At 34.7% G+C, this 26,852-nt stretch overlaps 1 protein-coding gene across 1 annotated transcript; it reads right to left on the bottom strand.

Moving 5' to 3' along the window:
- Nucleotides 1-922: 922 nt before the first annotated feature.
- LOC137815843 (uncharacterized) lies at nt 923-14,602 on the bottom strand. The gene is made up of 10 exons (XM_068618954.1): nt 14,433-14,602; nt 6,817-7,192; nt 6,079-6,642; nt 5,024-5,558; nt 4,244-4,384; nt 3,555-4,152; nt 2,987-3,416; nt 2,901-2,930; nt 1,638-1,823; nt 923-1,294 (listed from the first exon to the last, which is right to left on the bottom strand). The coding sequence occupies exons 1-10, from the start codon at nt 14,600-14,602 to the stop codon at nt 923-925; spliced, it is 3,402 nt and encodes a 1,133-aa protein (XP_068475055.1).
- Between the last annotated feature and the right edge of the window lie 12,250 nt (nt 14,603-26,852).

The raw sequence follows: 26,852 nt of genomic DNA, 5'->3' as shown, positions 1-26,852 counted from the left end.
AAAGGCTGTTAGAGAATTAGTTATATGTAGAAGACTTAGTCAAACTCCCTGGTGCAAGGATAAAACGTGAAAAGCCTTTTAAGAGAACCAAGGCACCAGACTAAAAAGAATCTATTCATTTTCAGAAGAACAAATTCATTTTTAAAATGATATCAGAAACTTCTTAACAAGAGAAACACAGTCGTTTTGATGGAATGAAGACTTAGTCAAAAAACTTGATGCACAAAACATGACTTTCAAAAACATTTAATCAAAGCATCAGTTTAAGAAAAGAATCTATTCATTTAGAAAAGAACAGATTTATTTTCTATGCAGTAAAGGATATTTTTGCAAAAAACATGTGAAAAACAGTTTCATAAACCTTATCACATGGTCAGGGGTTAAGAGGTGAGTTACCTAACAAAAAGCCTACTCTAAACAACCTCTAATGTATACCTAAGACATTCTTAAAGCAAAAGTAAACACAAAGGAAAATTACACATTTGGCTTCATCAAACATATGTCTTGAAGGGGCAGCAACCATCTTCAACAATCTCCCCCTGTTTGATGGAGACAAATCCTCATAGCTCTGTTGTTTTAAGAACTTGTACTGGACCAAATACCAAACTAAAAAGTTTAAACAATGCATAACATGTGAATCAGTTTTAAGGTGCAGAATGTAACTTCCTGTATCACCTAGCTTCACCTAGCATGGTGAGCTATTTTTCTCCCCCTTTGGATTCATCAAACAACATTTAAGCATAGAGAAAAATAAAAATAGAAAGATAACACAATCATAACAGTCCAGAAACAAATACAAATTATTCAACATTACAGAAATATAAACTGATGAAAGGAAAGCATGGAAAGCAAGTTACTCCTAATCTTTGTAGTGTAATTCTACCAGCTGCAACTGAACTCTTTCAATTTGATCATCAAGATGCTAAAACTTTGCTTGAGTTGTCTCAAAGTAGGCCCTCTGTTCTGTTGTCATGACATCAAGGCGATACAGAACCTGCCTCTCAAACATGGATAAGGGTTCACCCCTGTATTCTGGAGTTTGATAGGCAACAATAGCATTTTGATGAGTTGCAGCAACATCTTCATGCATTAATTGTGGAGCAAGTGAATTTCCTCTGATTTCTATAGATGGAGAACTCTTCCTTTGACTTCCAGCATGATCAGCAGATGGCTCTTGCCTGTAGTAGTGATGGATAACGTAGCATGAATGATCTGTAGCTTGAACAGTGTCATTTTCCACGGGAACAGCCTCATCTCCATCTTCATTGTTGAGATTTGAGGCTCCATGTTCTTCCTAAGGAGTTTTGCCTTTGAGAAACACCCAGCAGTCCTCAACTTTATGAAACCCCATCTTTGTGAGAGTTGAGTTATCAATTTCACTTACAGCTTTGATGGTTTCATTTCACTCATTTAAAGTGTCAATACCAAAATAGTCAATTAATTTTGAAACAAGAATAGCAATTAACCTTGATCAGATCCATGATGCAGTAGAGAAGTATTAAATCCTCTTCATGTAGAACAACATGATTTGTACCTCTAGGGATGAGCTGCCATGCAATGAACTAGGCAACTAGACGTGGAGTTAGGTTTAGATTACCTGCATGGAATCTGGTTATACTCTGGGCAGGATTTCTTACACAGCTTCTGTAGTATTGGATTTTGTTGAACTCCTGAATTCCACTTGTGTTCCCTTTTCCAACCTTTAACCCAGAATATTTGATGCCAGCAACTGAACTCCACACTTCACTTATGACCTTCATCTTGATGCCTTTCACATAGGATACAATGTTCTTTCCATCCAGAGTTAAATTTGTGTAAAACACCTTAACCAAGTCAGGATATACATTACTAGTTAACTCCAACATCTTTTTCAGTTTCTAATGCTTCAATGCAGACCTGGTTTCAGCTAGTTTCTCATATTTCAGCCAGGAGAAATCTAACACCTTGGGTATGTTGATTTGTTTTCTGCTCATCTCATGAATGTAGGCATTGATTCCTTCTCCATCTCCTGCAAACCAGCTTTCTAGTACCCCTTGAAAGTTGCTTTGCCTATCCTGATTCTTCTTTTTCTGTCGTGAAAAGGAAGTCATGGTTGAACCAGAATTGGGTCTTTCGATTCAAATGATGGTCATCCAATGTGAGTAGCAATTTTACACAGATTTATATTGAAAACAGAATGGGTTGATGGAGCAGTTAAGACCAGATATGCACGGGGATTTTATTCTCTGAGAATGTGTAGAGAATCTTTGAAAAGGTGCAACAAATATTTGGGGTCACGATGCATACATATCACACCTTAATTGAGCAGCCAATGCATCAAATCGGTTACATGACCATGACCAAAACCGTCAAAAGTACAGTGGTTAATACCCACTAAGTCAGTCAATCAGTCAAAGATTAAACTTTCTCTTTTCCTAGTCATCAAAGTATACCATTACCAAAAATAAACACATTCAATTACAAATAAACAGATTTAACTTTTCACTGTGAGGCACAATTAACATTTATAATTCCCAATTCATTAAGCAGAAAATTAAACCTATCTTTAGCCAATGGTTTTGTAAACAAATATGCAAGCTGTAAATCTGTACCAATGAACTTAATCTCACATGTTCCATTTGATATGTGTTCCCTTAGAAAGTGATGCCTAATTTCAATGTGTTTGGTCCTTGAATGCATGACATGATATTTGGTTAAATTGATGGCACTTGTGTTATCACACAGCAAAGGTATATTGTTAAGTAAGATACCAAAGTCATTCAATTGTTATCTTAGCCATATGGTTTGAGCACAGCAACTCCCTGTTGCAATGTACTCTGCTTCAACAGTAGAGAGAGCAACACATGCCTGTTTTTTGCAATGCCATGAGATCAAGCTTGATCCAAGCAAGTGACAAGTACCAATGGGGCTTTTCCTATCAATTTTGCAACCTGCAAATTTTGAATCAGAATAGCCAATCAAACTTAATGAAATGTTACCTAGATACCACAAGCCAAACTTCTTTAGTTCCTTGCAAATATTTCAAAATCCTTTTGGCAGCATTGAAATGTGATTCTTTAGGAGCAAATTGGAACCGAGCACACATGCACACTACAAACATTATGTCAGGTCTGCTGGCAATGAGATACAGTAGGGATCCTATGAGTCCTCTGTATTTAGTTTCATCAATAGGAATTCCAGCTTCATCATGATCCAAGTGACAGCTAATTGAGAAGGGTGTGCTGATTGGTTTGCACTTGTTCATTTCAAATTTTCTCAGCAGATCCTTGCAATACTTGGCTTGATTCAAGAATATGCTTTCTTTGAGTTGTTTGACCTGCAAGCCTAGAAAATAATTTAACTCACCCACCATTGACATTTCAAACTCACTCTTCATGATTTCCACAAAAGTTTCACACAATTCTCCATTGTTTGATCTGAATATGATATCATCCACATAGACTTACACTAGAATTGTGTCATCCCCTTTCTTCTTAATGAACAAGGTCTTATCTGATGTGCCTCTGTCATAGCCTTGTGAGGTAAGGAAATCACTTAGCCTCTCGTACCATTGCCTAGGAGCTTGCTTAAGCCCATAGAGAGCTTTCTTGAGTTTGAACACATGTCCTGGATGCTGATGGTCTTTAAATCCTGGTGGTTGTGAAACAAATACCTCTTCATTTATATAACCATTCAAGAAGGCACTCTTCACATCCATTTGGAATAGTTTGAACCCTTTGATGCAGGAGAAGGTAAGAAGTAGTCTAACAGCTTCAAGTCGAGCCACTGGTGCATATGTTTCATCATAGTTTATTCTCTCTTCTTGATTATACCCTTTAGCCACTAGTCTAGCCTTATTTCTGGTAATCACCCCATGCTCATCCATCTTGTTTCTGAATACCCACTTTGTTCCAATGATGTTCATTTCAGGTATTCTAGGAACAAGAGTCCATAACTCATTCAGAGCAAATTGATTCAGTTCCTCTTGCATGGCAAGAATCCAGTTACTGTCCTTGAGGGCTTCATTCAGGTTTTTGGGCTCCACTTGAGACATAAAGGCCATTGTCTCATCGAAGTTATTCAGGGACTTCCTAGTTGAAACTCCTTTCTCAATGTTCCCAATGACATTATTAAGGGTTAGATCTCTTGGGGTTTTCCATTCTTTTGGCAAACCTGTAGAAACAATAGGTTCTTGGACAACATGTGAGTCAGCAGTAAATATGAATCAATTCATTTTTGTTTAAAACAGATTTAAATTCATCACATTCAAGGTCATCTGTAACAGTTTTAGGTATGCTATGATCAGTTTCATCAAATACAACATGCATTGATTCTTCTACTATGATCAATCTTTTATTGAAGACTCTATATGCATGACCATTCAAAGCATAACCAATGTGAATACCTTAATCAGATTTAGCATCAACTTAACCCGGATTCTCTTTGCCATTATTCAATACAAAGCATTTACACCCAAACACTCTAAGGTGACTCACACTAGGTTTCCTGCCCTTATACAATTCATATGGTGTTTTCTTAAGAATGGGTCTAATTAAGGTTTTGTTTAACCCATAAGTTGCAGTATAGACTGCATCTGCCCAAAAATACTTAGGAAGCTTAGATTCATTTAACATAGTTCTAGCTAGTTCCTATAATGATCTGTTTTTCCTTTCAACTACACCGTTTTGTTGGGGAGTCCTAGGGGCTGAAAAGCTATGTGATATCCCATGTTTTTCACAAAACCTTTCAAATCTAGCATTTTGAAACTCACCCCCATGATCACTTCGAATGGATTTTATACAACAACCATTTTCATTTTGTAAAACCTTTGCTAACTTCTTAAAGGCATTGTAAGCATCATTTTTATGTGCAAGAAAAAGAGTTCATGTAAATCTAGAGTAGTCATCCACAAGAACCAAAGCATAGAAATTTCCAGCCAAGCTAGCAACTCTAGAAGGTCCAAATAAATCCATATGCAATACATCCAATGGATTTTTAGTAGAAACAATGTCCTTTGAATTGAAAGAGGATCTGATTTGTTTACCTTTCACACAAGAATCATAGAGCTTGTTATCCTGAAATTTAATGTTAGGAAAACCAGAAACAAGATCTTTGGATTTCAATTTATTTAAGTGATTAGTGTGAATGTGAGCTAACCTCCTGTGCCACAACCAAGACTCATCACTTGTAGACAGTAGACACTCATTTGAAGAATCAATTTCCATAATATCCAAGAGATATGTGTTATTCACTCTTTTTCCAGTAAACAACACCTTACGAGAGGAGTTATTTGAGATTGTGCAACCATTTGACTTGAAGTTCACCTTGTATCCTTTGTCACATAGTTGGCTGATACTAAGAAGGCTATGCTTGAGTCCTTCCACATAAAGCACATTCTCAATAGTGGTTGAATTTCCAGTTCCAACAGTTCCCCTGCCCAGAATTCTTCCACGGTTATTATCCTCATAGGTTACATGTCCCTCTGCCTTGAGCTTCATGCTGGTGAATTTTGTCAGATCACCAGTCATATGTTTTGAACATCCACTGTCCAAGTACCATTGATTTCTCTTGCTGCCTTTCTGCAAAACAGAACAAAAATAATACAAATGGTACCCTTTTCAGTATAGGGTCCAGCAAAGATTAAAACCTTTCCTTTGGTAGCCATTTTGCTAAGTTTTTAGGAACAAGATATTTTCTAGCAATGCATGACCTAGAGGTATGACCAGATTTCATGCAATAAAAGCAAGTAACATGAGATGCATTTTTGCCACTGTTCAAAGCTGAGAAACCTGATTTTGCTGGAACAAAAAAACTTGAAAGCTTTTTAACATTGGTTACATTTCCAGGGTTATAACCAATACCATTCTTGTTGAAAACAACATTCTGTGAACCAAGGAGAGACTCAAGATTCTCTCTTCCCATAGTGAAATTGGAAAGGGTTTTTAGCAAATACTCCACTTGTTTTTCCAATTTTTTACAGTTTTCACAGGTTTTAATAGAGGCATGCAAGCATGTTAGTTTAAGACTTACAAGATCTGTTTTGGCCTTATGCAGTTCTTCCTAAAGTGTTTTTACTTTAGGTGCAAGCACATTATTTACCTTTTGCAACTTGCTACATATTACAACCAATCTATTTGCCTCATCATGTGTTTCTTTGAAAGCAACAAGCAATTGATCATAGTTATTAGATTCCATAGAGAATTCACTTACTGAATCAGAGATTGATCCTTCATCTTTCACCATGAAGCACAGATTGGTTTCCTCACTCTCAGTTGAAGAACTACTGGTTGAAGATACTTCATTCTCTTCCCAAGAAATGTAAGCTCTTCTCCCCTTTCTCCTTTCAACTTTCTTGCTGGCATATTTGTCCTTTGATTGATTGTTTGGACAATCCATCTTGCTGTGCCCTGTTTTACTACAGCCAAAGCAAGTGTAGTTAGAGGAATTTGATTCATTCGATTTAGGATACCTTTTTTTCTGTTGGTTCCTATCTCTGCTTTTCTTCTTCAGGAATCTGCTGAACCTCTTTGTGAGTAGGCTGATTGTTTCATCATGTTCAGCATCTTCTTTCTGCTCATTGATGTCACTCTGTGCACTTGCTTTCAGTGCAAGTCCCTTGGGTTTCCTTTCGACTGTTTCTTGCTCTTTGAGTCTCTTGAGCTCCTGCTCATGCTCCATTAATTTCCCAAATAGTGCAGCAGTTGACAGCTTTGACAGATCACGACTTTCTGATATGGCAGTCACTTTGGGTTGCCAGCTTCTGTCGAGGCACTTCAGCACTTTTATGTTGAGTTCCTCTTTGTCAAATTCCTTTCCCAAACCAGTAAGATGATTCACAATGTGGGTGAACCTTTTCTGCACATCAGCAATGCTCTCTTCGGGTTGCATTCTAAAAAGTTCATACTCTTGAATGAGAGAATGTTTTCTTGATCTCTTCACATCCCCAGTGCCTTCATGAGTAACTTCCAAGACTTCCCACATCTCCTTACCTGAACTGCATTGAGATATTATGAAGAACTCATCCATTGTTAATGACGAAGTTATGATGTTCTTGGCTACAAGATCATATTGAGCCTTCTTCTTTTCACTCTCACTCCATTCAGATCTTGGCTTTGCCACTTCTTCATCATTGACAACCTGCATTGGCACATAGGGTCCATGGATCACAACCTCCCAAATAAACGAGTCTATAGATTCCATGAAAATTTTCATTCTAATTTTCCAAAAAGCATAATTCATGCCATTGAACATAGGGGGTCTATTGATAGACAATCCCTCAGCAAAAAAGCACTTTAAACTCAGATATTATTGCAAACAAACTTGATTAAAATACAAGTCCTAGCTCTTGATACCAATTGTTAGGTTCAATAGTGTCAAAGTTCAAGAGGGGGGTGAATTGAGCTTTTAAAACTTTCGCGCAGATTCAAATTTTATCACAGTACACAGAAAATAAATCAATTTATTTAGCAATGAACATATTTATTTTTATACTGTTTATGTACTTTAAGGCGTTTATCTCAGTTGAAAGACTTTTGATTTTAGAATTGAGTTAAATGATATGCAGACAAAGATCAAATTGATTTTCACATAACTAACACAAAGAGCTACATCAGTTGATCACAACCTTTGAATGCAATGTTAATGCTTGTTTTTAAAAACATTTAACATATTGTATTAACTTTCACAGAACATGAATTTCACTGATGTTTCAACACATAGAGACTTATGCAGAAGTTCTTCAGGGAGTTTTCCAGAAAATCAAGAACAGTATACACGTGCCCAGAAAGAACATATTCAATTACAATTGAATAGATTTATTTCTTGACAGTTTAGATTATTCAGCAGTTATTGAGTGCAGAGATTAAGAGAGAATGAACACAAATCAATTATACTAGTTCACTCCAATGAGCTACATCCAGTCTTCACCTAATCCAAGGTGAAATTCACTAAACCACAACTCAAAACAATTACAAAATCCATTGTTCTTGAACTTTACAAGAACATGACACATTTTGCTGAAAAACACTATTCCAGCACACACCACTCTTCAAGAAACCCTAGCAAGAAGAGTTTACGACCACACTTTACAAGAAATTGAAGAAAGAAACGAATACACCTGATAGAGAATGCAGAAATCTGCCTTAGACCAGTAGAACATATTGCTCACACAGTGACAACACCTCTAACCAAGCCTTAGAACCAACCAAGAACAAACACACTTTGTGATTTGGAAAATCTTTCAAGAACACATGCTAATCCTCTGAAAATTCTTATTTCTCTATTGTAAAACTTGTTTTCTCAATTGTATGATCAACGTTTAAAAGCCAGAACCAACTCTCTTTTTATAGGAAAACATTTTATAACAAACTTTCAAAAACAGTTAAAGCTGTTACAAAAAGAACAGATTGAAAATAAAATTAACTGATTTATTTTCAAAGGCTGTTAGAGAATTAGTTATATGTAGAAGACTTAGTCAAACTCCCTAGTGCAAGGATAAAAAGTGAAAATCCTTTTAAGAGAACCAAGGCACCAGACTAAAAAGAATCTATTCATTTTCAGAAGAACAAATTCATTTTTAAAACGATATCAGAAACTTCTTAACAAGAGAAACACAGTCGTTTTGATGGAATGAAGACTTAGTCAAAAAACTTGATGCACAAAACATGATTTTCAAAAACATTTAATCAAAGCATTAGTTTAAGAAAAGTATCTATTCATTTAGAAAAGAACATATTTATTTTTTATGCAGTAAAGGATATTTTTGCAAAAAACATGTGACAAATAGTTTCATAAACCTTGTGCTTGCTCTTATCACATGGTCAAGGGTTAAGAGGTGAGTTACCTAGCAAAAAGCCTACTCTAAACAACCTCTAATGTATACCTAAGATATTCTTTTAGCAAAAGTAAACACAAAGGAAAATTACACATTTGGCTTCATCAAACATATGTCTTGAAGGGGCAGCAACCATCTTCAACAGATGCCAATTAAGAGCATGGTTTTAAAACATTGAGAACACTTGAAAGTTCTAATGGGGAAGGAAAAAATAGTGGAATAAGTTCTTACATATTAGTCAGGATTCAAAATTTGGTGAAATTCAATTAAAAGGTAGTCTCATGATTCAAAATTTGGTAAAATTCAATTAAAAAGTGGTTTAGAGTTCCCACTAAATTGGTATCTAATCATCTACTTGGATTGCAAACAAGGTTAGAATCATAACAATGCAAAAAAAATGCCTTTAGTAACCTAGCTTTATGATGTTGGAAACTGTCATATTTAATGAACTTATTCTTAAAAACCTGCTTACACCCAACTACACTTGCACTAATAGGAAAAGTAGTAAGAGTCCAGGTGTTATTTTCAACAAGAGCATTGTATTAGGCTTGCATAACATTAAACCAATTTGGATTGGACATATCTATTAGAATATATGGCCTTAAACGAGAGGGGGGTGAACTGTTTAAGAAAGATTTTTGCAAACTTTTAACCTTAGAATGAAAATACTTTGAAAGAACCTTGATTAAGGATTCAGTTTTTCCAAAACAAACAGCAAAAGCACAAAGCTGGAAAAACAATCGGTTGTTTTAGCGAAAAAATCGGTTGTTTATACCAGTTCCAAAATAACAAAACTGAATTAAAGAGATAGGGATAGAGAAATTGTACACAGTTGTTTATACTGGTTCACTCCAAACAAGAGCTACATCCAGTCTTCTCAGAAACCCTGAGGATACCCACTAAGCAATCACCACTTGATCACTTACACCACAACCAAGAGAATGACCTTGAACACCTCAAGAAACACACTCTCCTTGGCCAACACTAAGATTGTTGATCTTGAACACCTCAAGAACACACAGCCAATCTTAGCAAAACACACACACGAATTGTTCAGCAGTTTTACAAAGATTACACTTGTTACAGATGAATATCTGAAATCAATACAAGTAGAATCCTATTCAGCACCTTGATCAATCTCTCAACACTTTAGCAATCTCAGAACTCTTTGAAAAACTCTTAGATCAAAACTTTGTTTCAAGATTCTTAAAACTTAAAAACAGTTTTTCAGAATATATCTAAGAATATAGTTTGTTATCAAATCTTAACAAACTCTTAATTGCATTTAAAACAGATTGGTCAAAGCATTTAATGACTGGAGCGTATTCACTTAAAGCATTTAAAGCTCAGTCAAAGAAAATAGTTTTCCTGCTATGGTTTCAAAACAAACAATCCATTGTTTCCTCGAATCAATCGGTTGTTTTGTTACTCAACAAAATTCACCATTCAAAAACAGTTTTCAAACTTTCTCAAAAACATCTAAGTGTAAACAATCGGTTGTTTCGACAAAAAAATCGGTTGTTTCAACTTAGTTTAAAAAAAAAATTGCTTTGTTAAAATTGAGATGCTAATTGCTTTGAGATTTAATCTAAGGATTGATTACAACATTAAACTACCCCAGAACAAAGCTTAAACCAGCACAGCAGCATCAAGCAAAGTAGAGGCTTCATCATCCTTCAAAGGATTTGGATTCTTCAAAACATTGAAGAATTTTATACTCAGAGATTTAAACATTTTATGCATATGAGACACAGATATACAAGAACCAATAATTCTCCCCTATTTGTCTTCACAAATAGACTTTAACATGTATCAAAGACAGATTTAAGAGAGATTATTAAGATCAAGAATACCTAACTCATTTCTCAAGAAGAAAAACCTCTCTTTTGGCAAAGGCTTTGTGAAGATGTCAGCTAGCTGCAGTTTGGTCTCCACAAACTTTACTTCACAGTTCCCATTTTGCACATGATCTCTGATGAAATGATGTCTTATTTCAATATGTTTGGTCCTTGAGTGCTGGATTTGATTTTTGGTAAGATTTATTGCACTTGTGTTATCACACATCAAAGGAACTTTGCTGATTTGTAAACCAAAATCTGCAAGTTGTTGTTTGAGCCATAGGATCTGTGCACAGCAGCTACCAACAGCTATATATTCTGCCTCAGCAGTAGAGAGAGCAACACATGCTTGCTTCTTGCTATGCCATGAGATTAGGCTTGAGCCAAGAAGGTGACAAGTGCCACTTGTGCCCTTTCTATCTAGCTTGCAACCTGCAAAGTTAGAATCTGAATAACCAATTAAATGTATTGGAGAATGAGAAGGATACCATAGTCCTACAGATGATGTTCCTTTGAGATATTTCAGAATCCTTTTTGCAGCTTTGAAGTGTGACTCTTTAGGATTTGCTTGATATCTTGCACATAGACACACCACAAACATGATGTCCGGCCTACTTGTTGTTAGATAAAGCAATGATCCAATCAAACCTCTGTATTTTGTTTGATCTATACTCTTTCCAGCAACATCTGCATCCATGTAGCAGCTTGATGGCATTGGAGTGCTTGCCTCTTTGCAATTCTCCATTTCAAACTTTTTTAGAATTTCCTTGCAATACTTTGATTGACTTAGGAAGATCCCATCTTTTGTTTGTTTAACCTGCAATCCAAGAAAGAAAGATAGTTCTCCCATCATAGACATTTCAAACTCACCTTTCATTGCAGCCACAAATTCTTCACACAACCTATCTTGTGTAGCACCAAAGATGATGTCATCAACATAGATTTGCACAAGAATTATTTCTGCATTTTACTTCTTGATGAAGAGAGTCTTGTCTACCATTCCTCTTTCATAACCATGAGATAGCAGAAAGTTGCTAAGCCTCTCATACCACTACCTTGGAGCTTGTTTCAGTCCATACAAAGCTTTCTTCAACTTGAAGACATGGTTGGGATACTTGTGATCTTCAAAACCCGGTGGTTGATCTACAAAGACTTCCTCATTGATGTAGCCATTCAAGAAGGCACTCTTTACATCCATTTGGAAGAGTTTAAAACCACTCATACATGCAAAAGCCAGCAGCAGCCTCACAGCCTCCAATCTAGCCACATGAGCAAAGGTTTCACCATAGTCTATGCCCTCTTCTTGATTGTAGCCTTTGGCAACTAGCCTTGCTTTGTTTCTAGTGATCACTCCATCCTCATCTAGCTTGTTCCTGAAAACCAATTTTGAACCAATAATATTCATTTCATTAGTTTTAGGGACAAGAAACCATACCTCATTTCTTTCAAATTGGTTTAGCTCTTCATGCATAGCTTCAACCCACTTCTCATCCTTGAGAGCTTCTTCAATTGACTTTGGTTCAATTTGAGAAACAAAAGTTGTGTGCCTGCAGTAGTTTGAGATGGAGCTACGTGTGGAGACACCTTCCTTTATCTGCCCTATGATGTTATCCACTGACAGATCTCTAGGAATCCTCCACTCTTTGGGCAGCTCACTCTGTTGCAGAATTTCAATCGGTTGTTTTTGCGAATCAACCGGTTGTTTTTCTGCACAGATATCCAGCTTCTCCAAACTGATGCTCCGTTCGTCTTCCTCAACACTGATCTTTGGGTTCTCACTGATTCTGCAATCAACCTCATCAAAGACAACATGTACTGATTCTTCTACAGTCATCAATCTTTTGTTGTAGACTCTATATGCATGGCTTGTGAGAGAATAACCAATGAAAATGCCAAGGTCAGCTTTCTCATCAAACTTTCCCAAGCTTTCCTTTCCATTGTTAAGAACGAAACAGCTACAACCAAAGACTTTGACGTGACTGATGTTAGGCTTCCTTCCATTGAAAAGTTCATATGGAGTTTTCTTCAAGATGGGCCTTATAAGCACCCTATTCATCACATAACAAGAGCTGCTCACTTCATCTGCCCAAAAATACTTAGGAAGTGATGACTCACTAAGCATTGTTCTTGCAAGCTCTTCAAGAGATCTGTTCTTCCTCTCTACAACTCCATTTTGCTGTGGTGTTCTTGGAGTAGAGAAATTATGTAGAATCCCCAACTTCTCACAAAACTTTGCAAACTTCTCATTTTGGAATTCTCCTCCATGATCACTCCTTATGGAGCCTATGTTGTTGTTCTTTGTGTTTTGAAGCCTTCTTGCTAGCTTTTTGAATGCAGCAAAGGCATCACTCTTTGATTCCAAGAACAAAGTCCAAGAGTACCTAGAGAAATCATCAACAATAACAAGAGCATAATAATTTCCACCAAGACTCATAGTTCTAGAGGGTCCAAAGAGATCCATGTGAAGGAGTTCAAGAGGTCTCAATGAAGAGACAATATTTTTGGTTTTAAAAGAACTTTTCACTTGTTTCCCTTTTTGGCAAGCTTCACAAATGTGATCCCTCTCAAACTTGAGTTTTGGCAGCCCAATCACAAGATCTTTTGATATTATCTTGTTCAAATGATTCATGTGAATATGAGCAATTCTTCTATGCCAAAGCCAAGATTCATCTTGCTTGGATAGAAGACATCCAATTGAACATGGTGAAGAGATATCTAGAAGATACACATTATTAACTCTCTTACCTACCAACATTACCTCTTTGGTGTTGGGTAGACAGATTTCACATGTGTTTGTCTTGAACATCACTTGATACCCCTTGTCACATAGTTGGCTAATACTCAGAAGATTATGCTTTAGGCCTTCAACAAAGAGCACATCATGAATCACCAAGATGCTTTCATCTCCTATGGATCCTCTTCCAAGAATTCTTCCTTTGTTGTTGTCTCCATAGGTGACATGACCCTCTTGCTTGAAGGAAATTCTCAGGAACTTTGATTTGTCCCCTGTCATATGCTTGGAGCATCCACTGTCCAAGTACCAAAGTTTTTTTCTTTCCTCCAAGATGTCCTACAAAAAATATTTTCAAGTACATAGGTTTGGTCCCCTTATGAATGTGGGTCCATCTGGTTTATACTCATCAATACAAGCTTTATTTTTCTTGGGAATCCACTTCATAAGCCCTTTAGGAACAACATGTTTTCTGATTTTACAGAATCACACAGAATGACCTCTTTTCATGCAATAGAAGCATGTAACAATCGGTTGTTTCGATGGTCCAATCGATTGTTTTTCTGGCATTTTCGAAAAAGATTTTGAAAATCTATCTTGCTTGTTTTGTGGATTAAAACCCAATCCAGATTTTCCAAAAACACAATTTTGAGATGCTAGCACACTCTCAAAGTTAGATTGGCCTTTAGAAAGCTTATCCACTGTTTTAACAAGATAGTGGACCTTCTTTTCAAGATTTTCGCAATTTTCACAAACTAGAGTGTCACACTTGCAAGAGGAGTTTTTGTAAATGATTTCCAGATTTTCAAAATCCATTTTTGAATTTTCTAAATCCTCTTCCAGTGCCTTTACTCTGTTTTCAAGCCAGCTATTCTTTTCTTTCAATCGATTGTTCAAGAGAGCCAATCAGTTGGCTTCTTCATGAGTTTCTTGAAAGGCTTGAAGCAATTGACCATAATTTTCGGAGTTTGAAGAGTTTGATGAACTTACACTACATGAGTCATCCTCCCTTCTGGCCATTAAGCAAAGATTGAGGTTTTTCTTGTTTTACCTTTTCTTTCTTCTTGCTTGAGTCTTTGTCATTGCTTCCTTTGGTTCATGAACAACTTTGAGTGTCTCCCACATTTCCTTAGCAGTTTTGCACTTTGATATTCTGAAAAATTCATTAGTTTCTAGTGCAGAAGCTATAATATTTTGAACAGACTTATCAAGCTGAGCCATCTTACATTCATCATCTGTCCAATTGGACAAAGGTTTTGTAAAGAAAGCATTTTCCTTTTTGAATTTTGGATGTAAGGACCATTCTCAATTGAGTCCCAAATTCTTTAATCAATGGATTCAATAAAGATTTTCATTCTTGCTTCCCTAAACATATAATTCAATCCACAGAATAAAGGTGGTTTGTAGATTGAAGCACCCTCCTCAAAAGATAGTTTTCCAGCCATAGAAAAAAGATTTTTAGATCAACTTGAATAACTTTCAAGAACCAAGCTCTTGATGCCAATTGTTAGAATATATGGCCTTAAACGAGAGGGGGGTGAACTGTTTAAGAAAGATTTTTGCAAACTTTTAACCTTAGAATGAAAATACTTTGAAAGAACCTTGATTAAGGATTCAGTTTTTCCAAAACAAACAGCAAAAGCACAAAGCTGGAAAAATAATCGGTTGTTTTAGCGAAACAATCGGTTGTTTATACCAGTTCCAAAATAACAAAACTGAATTAAAGAGATAGGGATAGAGAAATTGTACACAGTTGTTTATACTGGTTCACTCCAAACAAGAGCTACATCCAGTCTTCTTAGAAACCCTGAGGATATCCACTAAGCAATCACCACTTGATCACTTACACCACAACCAAGAGAATGACCTTGAACACCTCAAGAAACACACTCTCCTTGGCCAACACTAAGATTGTTGATCTTGAACACCTCAAGAACACACAGCCAATCTCAGCAAAACACACACACGAATTGTTCAGCAGTTTTACAAAGATTACACTTGTTACAGATGAATATCTGAAATCAATACAAGTAGAATCCTATTCAGCACCTTGATCAATCTCTCAACACTTTAGCAATCTCAGAACTCTTTGAAAAACTCTTAGATCAAAACTTTGTTTCAAGATTCTTAAAACTTAAAAACAGTTTTTCAGAATATATCTAAGAATATAGTTTGTTATCAAATCTTAACAAACTCTTAATTGCATTTAAAACAGATTGGTCAAAGCATTTAATGACTGGAGCGTATTCACTTAAAGCATTTAAAGCTCAGTCAAAGAAAACAGTTTTCCTGTTATGGTTTCAAAACAAACAATCCATTGTTTCCTCGAATCAATCGGTTGTTTTGTTACTCAACAAAATTCACCATTCAAAAACAGTTTTCAAACTTTCTCAAAAACATCTAAGTGTAAACAATCGGTTGTTTCGACAAAACAATCGGTTGTTTCAACTTAGTTTAAAAAAAAAAATTGCTTTGTTAAAATTGAGATGCTAATTGCTTTGAGATTTAATCTAAGGGTTGATTACAACATTAAACTACCCCAGAACAAAGCTTAAACCAGCACAGCAACATCAAGCAAAGTAGAGGCTTCATCATCCTTCAAAGGATTTGGATTCTTCAAAACATTGAACACCACTTGGTTCAACAATATCTTTTATAAGAGTTGTAGGTTCATTGTAGGTAGGAGAAGCATTGACATTAAATATCTTTGGTTTAAAAACTTTTCCCTTAGCTCAAGTAAGCATAGGATGAACGTTTATTATCTATAGAAGAAGGTAATGAACAAGGAATAACTTGATCTTGAAAAATAGGTATTTTGGTGTTATTGATAGCCTGCGTAGAATTATTACCATTTATATCAAAAGAAACATGGTGAATAACAATGAGATGATGGTGATATGATGTGTATAAATGAGTGTTAGGATCAAAAGGTGCAAAAGGATTATTAGAGTGAGAATAAGGTAACAAATTTTCATTGAAAATAACATGTCGAATGATATATGTTTTTCTAGAAATTGATAGGCATATATAACCCTTATGTTTTGAACTGTAACCGAGAAACAAACAAATAGAAGATATGAAATAAAACTTATATTTGTTGTAAGGTCTTAAGAAAGGATAACAAGCACAACCAAAAACTTTGAAAAAGGGATAACCAAGTTTCTTATCAAATAAAATTTCATAACGAATATGATTATGAAGCATAGAGGTAGGTAAAACATTAATAATATTAACAACAACCACAAAAGCTTCTCCCCAAAACCTAAGAGGAAAAGAAGCGGGAACTAGAAGAGATAGACTAGTGTTAGTTATATGGCAATGTTTTAAACTATTACCCGGCAACGATGACAAAAACTTGATGAATATTTTACGGCAAGTGTACCGTGTTAAAAGTAATAATTTCTTATCGAACCCACAAGGAACAATTGAATTATCAACTATAAGATTCACTAAGTAGAAAACAATAAGTAAAAGTTTGTAGGATGTTTGTTGTGTATGATTGCAAGAATGTAAATAAAGCAAAATAAAGAGTTATTGATTAAATTGGAAAAATTGGGATTGGAGTTCATTCTTCTCACTCATTTGTGTTTTGAAAAGAATAATAATATTTTATCCTTTGATAGATATTGATACCCATATAAAATTTATTTATATTGATTTCTCGCATATAAAATTATTAAGATGGTCTCCTAAATATAGATTTCTCATACATTTATAAAAAAATCATTATCCTTTTGATAACAATTAACATTTTAAATCTATTCCTAGCATTAAAATATGTTAAGCATTATCATTTAGGTAAAAAACTTAGAAGTATTTTTCAGTCAAATCTAAGGATCAAAATCATGATAAACAAGCATTACAGATAAAATGACAATATGAATTATTAATAAAAAATAAAATATTATGTTTAAATATCACCTCAATACATAAGAGTTTGAAAAAATTATTTCCAATCTCAAAGGGTAGAATTAACCACTCATGTTGGCCATTACAAGCATGGAAAGCAAGAAAAGAAGATTCAGGATGTTTCTTCTTGACGACTGCCTCCTCTAGGGTTTTCTATCACATTCTATTCTCCCAATGATGTATAGGATTGTGTCTAACACCTCATATTTAACCTAGTTGGGCTTGGCCTAAGTGACTTATCGTCTAGGTGTGATTGGACTCGCATGTGCGAGTTGGAAGAGAGAAAAACCCAACCTCTCTGGAGTGATCTCTCTGGGGCGAGATTGGGATCGCTTGGGCGAGATCCTCTAAAGTGCTTCTGGCTTAGGCGAGTTTTTGGGCAAGTTTAGAGCGTTCCGACCTTCCTTTTTCATCATGTATACTCTCCTTTAGCCCTTTCATCTCCATTTCCCCCTAGAATCTTGAAATTGACAAAAATTTGGGAATAAATCATTCTTATTCATATTATAATCGCAAAATATGTAAAAAAGTTTAAATTCATAAATTAGGCGTTAAATTATAGTTATTTTATCAATAAATATTCATAAGTGTTTGTATTTTAATATGAAATATTACTGAAATATGACACTTATCAACTCCTCCCAACCGAGAATCGTGTTTGTCCTCAAGCAAAGTACATGAATATAAATAAATTATATTTGAATTTAAATATCAAAACAACTTTATTCACTAAACAACAGATTAAATTAGAAACTTATGTTGCTTCCAACTTCAAATACAACAAAATATAGATACAATAAACATCCAGGATCAAACTAAAACAATAAAATGACAATTCATCAAGAATTTTCTTCTCATATGCTCACAGGCAAGTGTTTCTCTCTATTTTCAATGAATCCTAACAAATCACACTTGCTTTTCATTTTATCTTCATATCACAATCATATTAAAAACATGAATCTTGAGGTCTTTTACTACAGGGTTATAATATGGTTGGGCTTTAAAAAAGTATTGGTTTTTTACATAACAAAATTCACATTTTAAAGAAGAAAAACATACCTATAATCCAATTATAGTACATATGTGTTATCACCATTTTCTTTGACTTCACAATTTTCCTCATTTTGTTTTTACTTATTCATGATTTCAACATGAATTTTTTTCTTTTTTTTAATCAATAGGACTAGATTATTCCTATTTCCAACAACTGAATACTTTTGCTTCTATGTTCTCCTTCCTTAAACATGACAATGGGTAGAAAAATGTATCATTCAAGGTCTAGGGTGCAATAATAACAAAAATTCTTGGTTCAGAAGGGTTATCAAAAAACATGAATTCTATTTACATAAAAGTTGGTTATTTGGTCTTGGGTTCCTAGTTAACACAAATGCCTTAATCATCTTCATGCTCTTTTATGATGTAACATAAAATAAAAATTAAGCAACCATAACTATCAATTCATCAATAAAACTCTCAAAATTGTTTAAGAATCACACACTTACTTGGTTTAACTAGTCACATCCTTTATTGTTTTGTCATTTTGTATTTTAATCAATCATCTTGTTAAATTTTCATGTATCCTAATTTCAACCACATTGAAATATGGATTCAATCATATTTCTTTTCCAACCTGTGTCTATTTAATTCTACCATTTAATACTCAAACACAGAGTCCTTTTTTCCACAATTCAAATTTAATATTATAGTTCCTATTTATTTAACAAAAAATAAAACTAAAAAAAAAACTCAACAATTAAATTAAAAGTGAAAACAATTCAAAAATAGCAAATTAAGTAAAAAAAATAAAAATAAAAATAAGCAAATAAAATAACAAAAATAACCAACTAAAAAATAATTAGAAAGATAAAATAAAATAAAATAAAAATAACTAAAAAGAAAAAGAAAATTAGAAAGATAAAATCATGTTTTTTTCTCAATCTTCTCTTCCTAGGAATTCTTCCAACTCTATATTAAAATCTTCATCTATAGTTGTAGATGGTCCTACTTCATCTGTTGAAAATACCCCCTGAATAATAGAACTTGTCCCAGGCCAAGCTGCATAAGCTCGAAATTGATCTAGAGGCTTATAGGGATTGGGTTGCCCTTGAGGGAAACTTTGATATGCATCATTCCTCTATGAGTCTCACTTTGTTGCATCTGTATATGTTCCCATATAGCTCTTTTCTTTAATTGCATTTGTTCTAACATCCTATCCTCCCTGGAAGATGATGATGAGCCAAGATGATAGATAGGTGAATGATGAAGAGGAATATCACCAGCTTGTGGAGCTTGTTCCTCTGTAGCAGTACCATTATTCACAGTAAATTTCATATCAATGGGAGGTCTGATTTTTGTTGTTGGGTTCACCTTAATCCTATGACCTTCACAAGAGCAGTTATCAAAGCAGGGAACCCTTGGCCTTCTGATTATTCTGATTAACTTCTAATCTAAGAAAATTATATATTAAATAAAAAATAATTTTAGCAACATCAACATAATAATCTTCTTTTAAAAGGCAATAGAGAAGATGACACCTGAGAATATTTAAGTCTGACACATGACTAATGGGCACCATGTTAGCTAACATGAATACCATCCAAACATGAGATAAGGTCTTCATATTTTTCCTTAAAATTCTTCATGGTTTCCCAGTTGGGCTTATTTGATGGGAGTGATTGGCTAAACAAAATTTTCTAACCACTTCATCATCATTAAATCCAACAATTCTAACTTTCAGCTGGTGATAAGTATAGTCATCATCACCTCTCTGTTGTAATGAATCTCATAGAAAGGCACTGATAGAGTCTCTATCAAAGGGCACCTATTTACCTCTAACCATTGACCTCATTTCCTGAGTTCCTTCACCTCCTGTCCAAGGATTAGCATAAAATTCATGGACTACCTCAAGATCATTCTTACTTAAGGGTTTTGCTAGCCCCATTCAGTTTCTTCTTTGTAGTCCATTTAAAAATAGATCATACTGCTTGGGTTGCAGTTGCACTATTCTCTCTGTAATGAAAGCCCAATTCTTAATTTCTTCATATCTTCTTTGTTTTTCTTTGTTTCCCAAACCTATTTCTTGATGGTGTTTTAGGGGAATTGGAGTCCATTCTTACCCTTTTACCTTTGTCAGTCTACGCTATAGTGCTTTTTGTATGTCCCATTTGCTGCAACACTATAGTTAGATACAACAATCATCAAATACATCAATTTGTTATAATTTAAACATCATAAGAATATTGTATTCAAATTTAACTCATAGTTTTACACCAACAGTGTAAAAATACTAAGATTGTGTATAAAAACCCAATTAATTCACATGTTTTGCAATATGATTTTCATAAAATCATTTTATCAAACACTTCATAGCCATCTCCAAAAAAAAATGAATTTAATGAGTGTTTGGTACCCAACTAACCATAAAATAATCAATCCCCAACAATATGCGATCAAATTTATACCATAAATTTAAGATAATCATTATAAACCCAAAAATCCCTAAACTATTAAAAAATTTCAACCAATAATAATAAGCAATAGTTGTGAATAGAAATTTAACACATAAAGTAGGGCAAGAACACTTACATGAGGGCAAGAAATGTGAAATTTGGAAGACAAAATTCTAGGGTTTTTTAGCACCAAGAATTATGAAATTCAGAGAAGTGGCCACTTTCATGTGTTTTTAAAAACGTTGTAAATGGGATCTTTTCTAGGCGAGCTATATCTCCCATGGGCGAGATTGCTCCAAAAAGCACCTTTCTTTTAAATCTCAACTCACCTAGACGAGTTATATCTTGCCCAGGTGAGTTTCCCTGCACAAAATTTTATGATTTTTTTATAAAAAAAACATGAATCTTATCCTAATAACAAAATAAACCAACTAAACTAAATAACTAAAAAAAATATTGGGTTCCCCCAGTAAGCACTTTATTTAACGTCATATAGCTTGGTGATTGTTTTTATCAAGGTGGATGACATTTTTGTTGCAACAATTTCCTGGTTACAACTTTAGTTCTTCTCGAGTATGGGCTTTTAAGTTCAATGGTTTCATCAGTCTTGAGTTTTTTTATAACCCTTAATCTTGACCCTTTTTTCTTCAACCCTATTGGTTGAAATTGTAATTTAGCATTTCTAAGCATTATTGATTTCCCTAGTCTACATTCAACCTTCACTATAGTTACCTCCTATTGGACTTTGTCTTCCTCTTTTGTCTCTTTTTTTTAGGAAGTTGCTCTTCTAAAATTTTTGGCACCAACTCTTTCTCTTCTGTTTTTGAAATGTGATGATATATAACTTCCTCAAATAAATTTGAGAGGTCCAATTACATTTTAGTGTTAGTAAAGGCTTCCTTTGTTGTATTTCTTTGTAAGCATTCCTTCCCTGCATTATAATATTTTAAACCATAAAAATTATTAAAAGTTACCTTGTCATCTTGAGCTCTTACTTTAAGCTTTCCCTCATCAACATCAATGATGATTCTAATAGTCTTAAAAAAAAAGGTTTGTCAAGTATCAAAGAAACCTCCTCATCTTCTTCCATGTCCATCACAACAAAATTCACGGGAAATATGAATTTGTCCACCTTAACAAGAACATCTTCAACCACACCATAAGAATATTTGATTGATATATCTGCTAACTATAGCATCATCTAGGTGGATTTAATCTCCAATTCACCTATTTTTTTCAGCATTACAAAATGAATTAAATTTATACTTGCCCCCAAATCCAGTAAAGCCTTGTCCATAGATAAAACAGCTATAGACATTGGAAGATTAAAACTTTTTGGGTTCTTGGATTTTAGAGACAAACCTTTTTTAATAATGGCACTACATCCAGCTTCTAGCTCTATACTCTTCTCATAAATATAGCTCCTCTTTTTTGTTAACAACTTCTCCATAGATTTCTCACAAGTTGGCTTTTTCTTCAAAGCTTTTGCAACATAATTGTTAGGAAGAAAATTATCAAAAAAAATCTCTCCTTATCTTTTTTTGAAGGAGCATGAGGATATGATAAATCTTTTACAAGAACACCTCTCTCCTTATTTTTACTGTTTTTCTCTTTTTATATTTTCCTCCTCACTCTTTTTCTTCTCTCTTTCTTTCTCATCTCTCTCTTAGCCTCAATTTTCCTTATTTTTTTCAGCAAATAAATTATCATCATCCATTTCAAATGCTATTTTACCACTTTTAGTGGTAATTCCATTGCAATGCTCCTTTGGGTTGGTATGGGTGTTGGCTGTGAACAATCTGTCTCTCTGTTAATTATTTGGAAATTTGTCCCAGCTGTGTTTCTAAATTTCTAATTGTCATCATATTATTCTCTTGACTAGCCAGAGTAGCTTTCATGAACTTTTCCAAGGTATCTTCAAATTTGTTCAGTCTTTCAGGAACTGAAGGATATAGAGTGATGAGAATCAACTAAAGGTGGCTTTTTATAATGAAGAACAAGATCATTCGCCTTCACATTTAAAGTTTTTCTTGTTAATCTTTGCAAAAGATAAAGCCCAAGCCCAAGCCCAAGAAGGCCAAAGCCCACAAAAGTCCAAAGACCATCCCATGAAGGGCAAAGCCAAGTTTTAAATAAATATTGTTTAGAAAGGTGCTTAGAGGGAAACATTAGAAACTTCTATTGTTAAAGCATCTTTTAGTCTTTAGTTAAGAGTCTTAGGGGGGTGTGTTAGTAGATAGGTGTAGGAGTAAATAAGGAGGTGCCAAAGTGAGAGAAGGGATCACACCTTCCTCATGCTTTGTTTTAGGCGCAAATTCTAGAAGCTTTTTAGGAGGGAGTTTTTTTGAATTTGTGTAGCTTACTTTTCAGCACCTTAGGCTATAAATAGAGGTGCTCTCTTTGTAAAAATTCAGATTTGAATTTATCTAAAGAAACTATACTCAAAATTGGAGTGAGCATTTGGAGAGCTTTGAGCTTCTACTCTAGTCTTATCTTGAAGGACCATGGTTTCCTCAAGTGGCGGCTTCCACACTCATCTAGGAGCATCCATACTTCTAGTGGCGTGATCATCCAACCTATCTTCCATCTTCATGAGCATTCTCTTCTCCTTCCTTTCTTCTTCTTCAATTGTTCATGTTGCCTTGTGTTTTGAGTTGTCTAGCTTTCGGTTTTTTTCTATTTTCAGCACCTATATTCTGTTTTGTTTTTAATTCTGTTCGGTTCTTTTGTTTAGTAGCTTAATTCTGTTCGGTTAATCTAGTTTCTATTCCTTTGTTGATTCAATTTGACAATATTTGGTTCATCCAAATGAGTTTGGGATTTGGTACTTGTTATTGGTGAGTTCTTGATCTTAGAACCATGATCCAACTTCTAAGAAAGTGCCTCTACATTTTCCAGCTCAAGGTGATTCCTCAAAGTGTCAAGAATCTTGTTCTATGTGGCTATTGGAATCACATCATGTGGTATCATGAGTCTTAGGTTCTTCTTGTTTAATTGTTGAGTTGTGTGCACTTTATTTCAAGAGCTCTTTTTAATTTCTTGCAATTTAAGTTTCTGTTTTAGAATTTTAATTGAGTATTCTTGCTGTTTTTCTTTTGCTCCAAGTGTTTGTGGAAAGGTTTATGGCACTCATAATTCTTATGAGTATGGTTGCTCTTTTGGAATGGCATTATCCTTCCTAGAGTTTACCTTAAGCTTCCTTTCACTTGTTACAATTTGTGATGTGTCTTTTAATTTTTGAATCATGTCAAGTTTTGTCTTAGTCATGTTATTCCATATATGTCATTACTTCTAGTAGTACTTTTATTGTTTTGATTGTTTCTTGCTTTGGTGTCATATAATTTTCTGAATTGATGTTGATCCTTTGTGCATTTTCTTTTTAGAATTGAGTTCATACTTGTATTCTAGACCTATACAAGTTCCAATACATCATTTTCTATTATGTCTTTGCTAGTTCATCATCCTGTTTTTTATTCCTATTAGGATTCCTCTGTTTCTGAAAAAAAGTGCTTACTGTTTTTCCTTATTGCAATTGATTTACGTACTGTAAAATTCTGAAATTCTGGATTTGAGATATTCAAAGTGTTAGAAAAGAATAGAAAAAAGAATCATTCAAAAATATGAAGTACACAAAAAATGATAAATAAAATAAAAAAAGTGTACATTCCTGCCGAAAAAAATACGGTAATCTGGCAGTGATTTTAAAAAATTTATTTCTCTCAATTGGCTTACTGTTTTTAATTGATTCCAGTGCCATTTTTGAGTTAACATCTTGAAGTTTCTGTGGTATAAATTTCATAATCCAGTTCGCTCTACAACGTTCCAGTTAAATCAGTGAATATCAAACACAGTTTGCATAAAAAAAAAAAATTCCAGTAGCTAAATTTTTTGTTTTCTTCATCTACTCTAGTGCTTTTCCTTAGGTATTCTTTTGTGTGCCTACTTTTCTCATTGAGTTCTTTATTTTCTTGATTGTCTTTCATTCTTACTCTTTGAGTTTGTCTTACATATAGTATTCCTTTTGCAATTACCTTTCCTTGCTTATACCTTTTCTTGTTTGTCTTTATTGTTTCTTTGGTTTTGTGGTGGTTTGCTCTTAAGATTGGTGTGCTTGCTTTGACATATTTCATTTGAGGATTCCAAGGCCTCAAGATCAGATTGGTGCAAGAACATTATTTCTTTGAGAGTGATATCTTTTTCAGCCTTAGTTCATTTCGGCAGTTTCATTGCCAAAAAGCTCACTGTTTTTGCTAATTTTTAACTTGTTTGCTGTTTTTTGTGTGTTTGCTGTTTTTTTTAATTACAAATGGCTGGATCTTCAAGTGATGCATCCTACAAGCAGAATTCTCCTTCCAAAGCTTCCATTCTTGGTGAATTACATGAAGCTCAAAGAACAATTAGACGGTTGGAAGAGAAAATGCAAAAGATGGAGGTCCAACAAGCTAGACCATCTCCTTCTATCCATGATGGGCATCATTCACATAGACCTTCAACAAGAGGTTCTTCCAATGACATAGGCCGTGAAGAGGACCATAGGAGAAGGAGAACTCCACCCCAATTCCTTGGACATAGACATCACAACCAAGGGGAGAGACCTCACTATGGCAATGGCTACTACCAAGATGCAAAGGCTAGGCTACCTTCGGTCAAGCTTCCTTGTTTCAATGGCTCAAGTGATCCTAATGTATATTTAGATTGGGAGGCTAAGTGTGAACAAATATTTGAGATCCATGAGATCCAAGATGAGCATAAGCTTAAGCTAGCCACCCTAGAGTTTAGTGATTATGCCATGAAATGGTGGCATGGAATTGTAAAGGACATTATCTATCACAAGGGTCCTCCCGTGGACTCTTGGAACTCTTTAAAGGATCAAATGCGCGCTAGATTTGTGCCCCCACATTTTAGGAAAGACCTCATGTTGAGACTCTAACGGTTTCAACAAGGCACGCTAAATGTGGATGAATATTATAAAGAGCTAGAAACGCTTGTGCTTAAAATTGAATTAGAGGAAAGTGAGGAAGCTATGATTGCTAGGTTTGTGAGTGGTCTTAGGAAGGATATTCAAGACTTTGTTGAGTTACAAGAGTATTCATCATTGGGCTCTTTAGTTCATCTTGCAATGAAGGTGGAAGCCCAACTTGCTAAGAAAAACTCTTTAAAAAATGCTTCCAATGATGGATACTACTCCAAGTCTTGGAGAAACAAAAATTCTTTTTCCAAACATCCTTCCAAAGATTCTTCTTTCAAACCCAAGGATCCTACGCCATCTACTTCTAGGCCTAAATCCCCAATTAAATCGTCTAGTCAAAAGTGTTTTAAATGTTTGGGATATGGTCACATTGCTGCTAATTGCCCTTCTAAACGAAGTATGTACATGCATGAAGGCATTGTAGTTAGTGAGCATGATTCCACTTCACCTAGGCATTCTTCACCTTCTAGACCATCAAGTGAAAATGAGAGTGAAAGTCCTTGTGAAGGTGACTTATTGATGGTAAGACGTATGTTGGGCACAATTCCAAAATCTTTGAATGATACTCAAAGAGAAAATATTTTTCACACCCGATGTCTTATCAACAACAAGTTATGTTCCTTGATTATTGATGGGGGAAGTTGCACTAATGTGGCTAGTACAAGAGTTGTGGAGAAGTTAGCCTTACCCACTATCTCTCATACCAAGCCCTACAAATTACAATGGCTTAGTGAAGTAGGTGAAATCATGGTGAATAAACAAGTCCTCATTAAATTTGCTATAGGAAAGTATAAAGATGAGGTTTTATGTGATGTTGTGCCCATGGAAGCTTCTCATCTTCTTTTAGGAAGGCCTTGGCAATATGATAGACATGTTTTACATGATGGCCTATCCAATACAATGTCTTTTTCCTTCCTAGGGCGCAAGGTTATATTAAAACCCCTCTCTCCCAAAGAGGTTCATGAGGACCAAATAAAAATGAAAACTAAAAGAGAAAATGAGAAAGAAAAAGAAGTAAGTACTACACCGAGTCACACCATTTTCTCCTCTAAATCCATCATGTTGACTCGTGCTATACCTCAAATGGACCCTCCAAGGTCTTCTTCTTCTTTATCTTTTTCATTACCCAAGGTTCCTATTTCAA

Source organism: Phaseolus vulgaris, chromosome 1 (assembly GCF_000499845.2).
Source record: "Phaseolus vulgaris cultivar G19833 chromosome 1, P. vulgaris v2.0, whole genome shotgun sequence".
Lineage (NCBI taxonomy): Eukaryota > Viridiplantae > Streptophyta > Magnoliopsida > Fabales > Fabaceae > Phaseolus > Phaseolus vulgaris.
This window is presented reverse-complemented; position numbering and strand designations above follow the sequence as displayed.

Coding starts and splice junctions, on each gene's coding strand:
- LOC137815843 (XM_068618954.1), bottom strand. CDS start 14,602: ATGGCTCAGCTTGATAAGTCTGTTCAAAATATTATAGCTTCTGCACTA. Junction 3,417..3,554: donor GGGCTTAAGCAAGCTCCTAG/GCAATGGTACGA, acceptor TATCATATTCAG/ATCAAACAATGGAGAATTGT. Junction 2,931..2,986: donor CTAAAGAAGTTTGGCTTGTG/GTATCTAGGTAA, acceptor CAAAATTTGCAG/GTTGCAAAATTGATAGGAAA.